The 9,387-nt window shown below is 41.9% G+C and overlaps 1 protein-coding gene across 1 annotated transcript in view; it reads right to left on the bottom strand.

Annotated features, from left to right (window-relative positions):
• The window catches only part of klhl29 (kelch like family member 29), a 212,702-nt gene that overhangs the window by 10,878 nt on the left and 192,437 nt on the right, over positions 1–9,387 (bottom strand). The window contains exon 14 of the mRNA XM_020603683.1: positions 6,534–6,727. Coding sequence (XP_020459339.1) covers positions 6,534–6,727 — 194 coding nt within the window. The remainder of the gene's footprint in view (positions 1–6,533; positions 6,728–9,387) is intronic.

The raw sequence follows: 9,387 nt of genomic DNA, 5'->3' as shown, positions 1-9,387 counted from the left end.
AGGTCAGTGGATGGAACTCCTGCGGGAGCTCTGTCTCTCTGATCCCAGCACTGTAAGGCCTACCTGTGATCAGACATTCAGTAAACTTTCTGCTGATTTTAAACAGTCCTCTCCTGTCGTCACTTCTCGTGCTTCCAACAAAAGAACGGGTTAATTTCTAACACTATCACGGCTGTTAAAACACTTATCTTCAGCCCTGAAGTGACACACACTGCAATCATGCACACACACTGAGCGCCTACTGCACCCATCTGAACTATGCTCCTGACTTCTTTATTTTTATTTATCTCACTGACATGCTGCTGTCAGTCTTTCTGAGGCGTACATGTGTCTGAGTGCCAGCGTAATGGTACATGATGTTTTGTGTTTGGTCCCGTAAACACAGAACACTCATCTCGCTCTGCTCGACGCCTGAGGCACAATAATAACAGGAAGCTCTCAAAGGAAAGCCATTCTCACCATGACTTTTGCCTGTCTCTCGTGGACCAACAGTGAGCAGTAGGTTTGAGTGCTTGGACGAGTAGCAGGCAGGTAAATCTCATTCTCATTTGACAAGCCTCAAAGGACTACTGCTAGGATTTAACATCTCTTCACCGCTTTGCTTTCGCACTTGTCCCCTAGCCATCGACGCAGGAAGCAAGCACTGAGATACAGTGAATTGTGCTACTACTGTCAGCTGAGAACTTTCTCACTGGCACACAAATCTTGATTTTCTCCCACTGGATTTCACAGCTTGGAGGTTGGAAAACCTAGCCAAGAATCTACAACTGACCACATTCTACATAAAAAACAAATAAAGGGAAGGAAAAAAAGACAGCAAAACAAGGTTTTAACACAGCAGTGGTGATAGAAATGTGCAGGGCAACACAGTCTAACAGCCTCTTGCACCCTGATAAAACAGCTTAGTCATCAAATCTGCAACCTCTCAGGCTGAAGTCAAGGGCAGCAAACAAGTGAAAACACACACACATTTGTGGCGTCTGTCTAAACACCTTGTTGTTTCACTCACATCCTTTCCTATCTGATTCCTGCATCAACACAGCAGATATCTGACTCTAGAAAACTGGAACACATGCAGAAACATGTCATAACTCACTCAATCAAACCGATGTTGCACACTGTACAGCTCGAGATAAGGCTGCTTTCTTTGATAAAGCCTCCCAAATACCAGTCGTCACCACAAAACCATAGCATTCCATCGACATGGAAATGTGTCACAGGCGGAGGGGGGCCTAAACAAGACATTCTCCAAATGGGAAAAAAAGATGGAGGATGAGGTGCTGGGCATCCTCTCTAGCTTCCTGTGTCTCACCAGAGAGCATAAGGGAGCAGGAGAAATAGGACAAAGAAGCTTCCGTTGTTACCATAAGCTTAAATAAGATTATGACGAGGTAATTGGAGCAGCAAAAACATTTTGCCTTTTTATCACACAATGTCCTTTTATGTGAGGAGAATAAGAGCAGGCTTTGAAATGATGGGCCAAAATAACAGAAAGAGGATGATTTACTTTAATTCAGAATGATGGAGAATGGGTGGAGTGGGGGTGCACATCCAATTAGGTAACTATGGAAACATCTTTTGCAACTTGCCATGTCATTTTGCCTTGCACCACCTCCATAATGGTGCTCTCAAACACTGTACCCATTCGGCTGCTACATCATTTGCACGGGTAATTGTTCCGCAGTCGATTTCCCGATAGATACAGTCTGGCTTCTGCTGCCGGTTCCCTGGCATCGACCAGTCGATGAAGATCTGTGTGTTAGCTGGGAAAGTGCACTGTGTGTTGTGTATGTTTCATATAAGTATGTCTGAGAGGATGTGTGGTATCTAGTCCTGCAATAAGTTTCAGGTTTTAAGGGCCTTATGGATGTCTAGCTATGAGTGATGGGGTCTTAAACATCCCAATTTCTGCCACACTAGAGATTCATTATTTTCTCTCTCTCATCTTCCCACTTGTTTTAAATGCTTAGGGCTACATCTAGAAAAAGGTCACATAATCTGGTGAACCGGGACATCACTGAGTCAGTGATGTGTGAATCAGAATATGATGACAATTGGTGAGTTGTTTAGTTACTGTCAGTCAAATCTGATCAAACCATACCTAAAACGTTAGAGTTAAATTACACCTGAAGATGTTGTAAACTTAGTCATGAATATTAAATATTATAAATACTTCACAAAACCTAAGAATTTGTTTCCCACCTAATACATTACACCTCCATATATTCCTCATTCTTCCTTTTTGTCACCATATAACTCAAGGGAACATGTTTTGCGGGGGGCTACAACTACAGACTGTGCTTGTAATGCTTTGAGCTGAATCCTCAGTGTAACATCAGCATGGTAATGTGGTCATAATGACAGTGCCGATGTCCAGACAGAAATATTTGCCATGTTTACCATTTTAGTTTAGTGTGTTAGCATGCTCACATTTGACAATGAGCATCTAGCCAAAGTACAGCAGAGGTTGATACAACAATATATAAGCATATAAATACTGAAATTTTGATATGATGACGACACAATACTAAGTGAATCGTCAAAGTTAATACAATTCATCCTGAAGGGAAAATGAATTTGAGAACTAACTGTCATGTCAATGCATCCAATAGTTGTTGAGCTGTGGTGGTGTTGTGGTGGACTAGCACAGCCAAAAGTCTTGTATTAAAGATGATCTGTTGGACCTTAGGATTTCATTTCACTCAAATGGAAAAAAAAAAGAGTTCTAGAAGTTGCCAATGCTTTTTCTTATTATAAACTGACTTCTGGTCTGTTTGGTAAAATGACAAAAGCACAGTCTGGCTGAGAAAGAGCGATGATGTGGATATGTTTTAAAAATACAAGAAATGTGGGGGATCCACCTCTCTGAAATCTATCTTCACAATTGTGAAAAGTGTCTGAAATATTGTAAAGAAGCCAAACAGGAGCAAGTATTTCAATAGTGTGCAAATCTAACCAATCATTTGTGGAGAAGGAACATTTTGAGAAGCAGTACTGTGGGTACAGGGCCAGAAGAATTGATAAATTAAAGAGAAATATAAATTATTCAGAGCAACGGACACTTTTACAGAGATGATGCATGCTGAATTTTTTAAATGTAATTTTTCTGTGCTGTGATCACCACAAACAAAATCCCTGTCACCTCTGACATTGACAGATCCCTCAGAATGTTGGCATTTTGATGATTTGGGTGTGCAACAGAAAAGCAACAAGACTTTGTGACTAGTTTACACTATGTACACTATGGGTGCATTTATCCATTCAGAGTTGTCTCTTATATTTCTGACCTTTATATTGATATACATGAGAGGATCAGAACATTAGGAACACATCTAAATATAATGCAGGCCAGTACAACACCGCCTTTAACCATGACCTCAGTCTTAATTATATAATATATATATGCACTTAAATTAAGTGCTCGGCGAGTGCACGTTGCTCAGCAGACGGCTATATTGAAGATGCAGATGAACGATGCTGCAGAGACACGGAGCATCTCAACGGACTTGTTGACGGGACTACTTTTGGCACGAGTAATATTATTTTTCACTTTGCAAGAGATAGGAAGTCAGTCCTGATAAGTGTTTGTGAAACCCATTTGCGGTCCATGCGGGAGACGGTCCATGCAGAGAGAACACACACACACACACACACACACACACACATACTGTAAATACACCGGTACACAATCATAAAAAATGTGCACAGCTGTGTTTATGTCAGTCGATAAGACAGGGGGGGGGGGGGGGGGGGAGGGGGGGGGGAGACAGTGAGACAAAGAGAAAGAGATGAACAGAGAGATTAGAGAGGAAGAGCGATGGAGGGAGGCAGAGGGCTGACGGAGAAGCGCTCCCCACCGGCTCACTAAAATCATTGCCAGCCCAGTTTCACAGGAAGCACTAAACCCGTCCATTATCTCTTGGCTCGTTGGCTGTCAGACACAGACTCATCTACAACCTGACAGATGAAGGTCTGATGTCTGTCTGCATCTGTCTGGCACACTCACATAGACATAAAAAGAGAAACACCATGCACACGCACACACATACATGTGAAGTAACCTCCCGGCTCGTTACATAATTCATGCACTGTGTGTACCTGTGCCCTTGGGGATGGATGGTTGATATGATGTAAGGAGAAGCTGTGTGTGTCTGCATCTCTGTAAGCCCGGGTGTGTGTTACTCACCAGGCTTCACTCTGAATTCTCCTCAGTCAGCTGCTGTGCTAGCCCTTCAATACCATTCAGCTTTGGCCCCAAACAACCGCCTTACATAATCATCATTTCGCTCATAGTCGGCTCGCTCTGAAAAGGCACTAATAACAGAGAGCAAGATTCTGGGCAACTGTGCTGAAGGAAGTGCCTCTGCACTGGCACTTTAATCACACAGGAGCAACTTCTTCTCAGGAATCATTGGAATTTAAATACACTTTTGACCCTGTGCTTCTCTCTGATGCCCGCTGCGCTGAGTGTTGCCCGACACAACAGTATGCCACTATTTGAGATAATAATTCCATTTTCTAAAAAAAAGCAGCATGCAAACAACTCTTTGGCTTGGGAACCCACTATGTACCAATATCTTACATGGGGCAATCCAGCATCAAATGCAGAATATATGGTTTTATATTTGTGTGGAAAATTATTATTATTGGTTTTAAAATATTCATTTTTGCTGCAGCTTTAAAGGAGCAACAACATTTTAGGAAATCTTTTGTTTCTTATTGCAGAGAGAGTTGCATGAGAAGAGATATACCGCTCTCATATAACGTATCTGAGTCAAATAAAAATCTAAGGACTCACAAGAAATGCACGGATAAATAGCAATCATCCCTACACCACATCTTTCAAAGATATATTTTTGTGAAAAAATAAAAACCTGCCTGTGGATAAGATCCTTGCACTGGGAACACAGCTGTCAGTGTTCTGAATCATACCGAGTTGTACGCTGTGTTTTTTTTCCTGCTACCTTGGAGCAGCTTGGTTAAAATGTTCCTTCTGGTGCTATGTCCTCCACAGATCCCAGGTGGCTCTGACTGGAATGTGGCTGCAGGTTTGCACAGTGAATAACTATAGAGTTTCGCCAATAACATGTCAGAAGCTATGGTCAGACTCACTTCTCATTATTATAATAGAGCAATGAAATGGGAAGAAGGGGAATAATGGAAAATACTGAGGATGATAATGATAAGGAGAAAACAACAGGAATGGAAAAGGTCACACACACTGACCGCTGAATTTTCCGTGAGTGCGGGTCAACCTTTTCACTGAAATAAACTAACACTGAAGACTAAATTCACATTTGTAGAAGGTTTCCCACCTTCTTTGCCCTCTAGAAAATTAAGCAACACCTCAAAATTGGATGTCCACACTTACAGATTTTGCAGGGGATTCCCTGTATGTGAAGTGCAACACAGGCATGAAGCATTTACAAAAGATTCTGTGTGAGACACACTATTATGACAAAGTTGCCTTCAAACGGCAATCTGGTCTTGGTGGTTCTGACCAGAGTCCTTAAGATAGAAGAGTTGTGACACTGAGGGGTCAAAAATGGCGGCAGGTCACATGACTCATGTAGCTTCAAACAGTTCCAAACAGCAATTCAGATTCATTGTTTTCTGTGGGGAACAGAGGGATTTATCAGCTACTACTACTTGTAATGACTTGTACAGCCTTGCAAATCAATTGTGTTGTAGACATTTCAGCTAATTTAGCTAGTTAGCTTGATACCTAATTATTAAAGTTACCCAGTGTTTGAGAGAGACAGTCAGAAGGTTGTAAAAAATCTTTTGACACCTAAAATGTCACATGTATAATTATTGATATTGATTTAATCTTCTTACTTCAGATGATAGCAGCCAGGTCAGTGTAACATTATGGTGCTGCTGCTAATGTTTGGAACTATTTGACATTCCCATGATCCACCATTACTGCAAAAATATGGTCCTGATAGAGTCAATGGAGATGTCATCACTCTCCTTCTTAATTCACTTTGGCTCTGACAGCAGTAGTCAAGTACACGATATGGAAAGTGTTCAGGTGGGTAGAGTCATTAGACCACAGCTGCTTGGCAACCAGGCAACAATAATGGAGGCCCAAAGACCCCTTGTTGCTCTGTAATGAGATAGCAAGATGCCAGTAACCCAAGATTAAAGGAATAAATTCATATAAACTGTTAAAGTAATGCTGCTGCAACGTGCGTCTTTTCCAGTTTTGCTGTTGCACTGCTAATAAAAAGCGAACATTAATATTCATGCTTTTATGATGTCTTGAAGGAGAACAATTTAGCTAATGGCTGTGTAATTCAATTTCAAATGAGAATGTGGAGGCATAATGAGGGACAAGAGACCACACATTTGGGAAAGTCAGATCACATACTGGTAGACACTGGTTTAAAAAGGAAACGACAGCACTGTCATAATATAAAAGGTGACGGTAACAATGGCAACACATCCTCAGTGGACATAGCATGGCTTCACTTTGTGTTGACGCTTGTGTGTGAAAGAAGGTTTGTGTAAATGCGTTTCACCTGCCTTACCTATCATGGGCGACTCAATGAAATTCCAGGTGTTGGTCTGCGGTACATAGGACTGGAGGACACCGGCCGACCGCCCGGCCTCGTTCACACCTCCAAACACATAGATCTTCCCTCCGCACACCGTGGCCGCTGCAGAATGGACTGGCTTGGGCAGAGGGGACACTGTTTCCCACTGGTTGGTGATGGTGTCATACCTGAGGAAGAAAAACGCGTTTTCAGGTTTTACACAGTTATAATTCATTTCAGTCTTGGACTTATTAAAAAGTAAGCCAAATAAATACATATATCAAGAGAAACAAAATGAGATGCAGGTCAAGGTTCAGACTTGACTGATAAGTAAAGTCAAGAACCCACTTCTGTCTAAACAGATCTATGATGGGGAGTCTGTTAATTACTTATGAAACCTAAAATGATTCATAACCGATGGTAACACTCTGAAATCTGTCATTTACACCCACACCCCAACAATATAAAGAAAGACTGATTTTTAAAATCCCAGTGCTCTGAATTTACAATGAAACATTCGTTTTGACTGCAGGGCTAACAGATATAATTAGCAGAATGCCTCCACCACCAGGGAAGATGAAAAAGACCAACCATTACGTACAATGACAGCAATTAAAGCCATTACACAAAGCAACATATGTTGGGAGCTACAAGCCATTAGTCTCTCGACTTGTGTGTCAGTGCTGAGCTTTGGACCCTTCTCACCGAGCCGTCTTTGGCACAGGCTTCAATGGCGAGCCTATAACTCAGCCGACCCAAACCGCCACAGACAGACGCAGCCAGATGAAATCACCTGACACAGTGGGCTGCATGAGAACAAGACGCTGGCTTATGGGACTGTGTCCTTGTCAGAACATGAGTGTGCTTATACTGTATGTATATTTCTTAAATTTGCATTTGTATTTAGTGGGCGTGCTGCACTTGTGTGTTTAGACATGTATTCGCATAGCACTTGTGTGTTTAGACATGTATTCGCTTCACATATGTGTGCTTTTGCCCTGTGGCTCCATTAGCACAGTGTGTTAGCAGTGTAATCCCCTGCCCATGGGCTTCTGATCAAAGCTGCAGCACCGACAGCCTTCCAGCTGGAGCAGGCCTCATTAAAGAGTTGTGAACTGATCCAGGATCTGTGATTACAACACGTATCTATTCAGACTAAAGAAAGCCTTCTTAATCAAGGTTGTTTCTTTGTTATAAAAGAAAACACCTTTACATGAAACATCATCTCCAGTGTCTCCCAGCACAACAAACCTTACACCTAAAACCCTTGACTAGACTCAAGTAGACTCACACAGTCACTCAGGGTGATATCTGAAAGGATGGTTATGGCCTTCATTAGGTGTTGACGCCTTTTGCTTTGTCATATGATGTACCTGTCAAAAACACACAGGTGTAAAAAAAGGGTTTCAACTTTACTGCTGCAGGTCCTGTGGCATTTGAAGCCAGGCAAAATTTTAAATGACACCTGAAAGTGTTGGTTGCACCCAGCTTCTTGTGAGAAGGCTGTTAGATGTAGTGCAAGAGGAGACGGGTGAATTAGCCTTTGGGAATCTTCTTTTTGGGGGCTATGGTAAGGTCCTTGACAACAGCTGCTGAGGGGACAGATTTCAATCGACTGGCAGCCTGAGAAAGTGGTGACACAGAAGACACTCTGGAGAAGGTGGAATCCAAACACTTAAAGTGCCAATTAGCGCTGTTTAAACATGGACACACACACACACACACACACCAGCATCAGGTTGACTAACTGAGCCCTTCTGAGAGAGGAGGACTAACGCATCTCATCCTTTGGCAGATGTAATTACTCCTCAGACCACATCGGGGGAGGTTAATAAATTTAAGGGTCAGACACTGCTGAGTGAAGCCAACTGCCAAATAGACAAAGGCCAACAGGACTACTGCAAATAGCTGGTCTGAATTTTACACACACAAAAACAAACAGTCTTTTCTATTAAAGTTAGCAAGAAAATATCACAGCTGTTTATCTGGCCCCTCTTACATTATTCAGATCCTCATATTTGGTCTTCAGTTTTCTCAAGCATTTTGTCTTTGTGACTTAAACAAAAATGTTAGAGCTGCAATAAACACATTTTTATGTTAAAGTAAAGCTACAATATGTAACATTTTTCAAATATTGTGTTGTAGAAATCTGCTCCACAACCCAGACAGAGCTGGCAGCAGTGCAGAGATATTAGCTTCTAAAAGGTTTTGAGCAGGACTGACCTTTCTAACCAATCTGAGATTTTCAATTATTTTTGCTTGATTAGTAAGCTTTGTTACATTCTCATTTATTGTAATTTCATAACGACCAATATCTGAAGAGCTGGGCAGAGGGTGGTGGAGTGTAGCCATACATAGTAGAGCACAGTGGAGCAGGGAGGGGGAGTGGTGGATGGAGCAAAGTGGACTGACTTGGAGTATCATGCCAGTGCTATCTTAAGTTATGCACTGTAGCCTTAACAATCAAATGAAAAAGTCCAATGTAAAAGATGTGGTTCATAGAAATGGAACAACTGAAAGTCACTGTCCAGCTCTGCAGCTGCTCTCAGCTCTTTGGAGCATTGTTTTGATTTCATAATTCACAGCTTTACCGTTTCCTCACAGATCTCTCATCAACTGAAACCAGCTGTCTTTAGAAACAGGGCTGTGTTAAACTGGGTGCATGCTACCCAGCATCAAACAACAGACAGGCTATGTTGTTGAGTAGCTGCAGTGAACACAGTAGAGCATTTAGCTGCTGGCGCGCCAGATACTTCCCTAAGGAGTGAGTAGACACCAAAAATAGAGCTAAAACTAGAATGAATATCAGATGTATATTTGTCAGATGGCCTGAAACATGATTCCAAAT

Source organism: Monopterus albus, unplaced genomic scaffold, assembly GCF_001952655.1.
Source record: "Monopterus albus unplaced genomic scaffold, M_albus_1.0 scaffold62.1, whole genome shotgun sequence".
In the NCBI taxonomy this organism is placed as follows: Eukaryota; Metazoa; Chordata; class Actinopteri; order Synbranchiformes; family Synbranchidae; genus Monopterus; species Monopterus albus.
The sequence above is the reverse complement of the archived record's forward strand: the minus strand, read 5'-3'. Positions and strand labels throughout refer to the sequence as shown.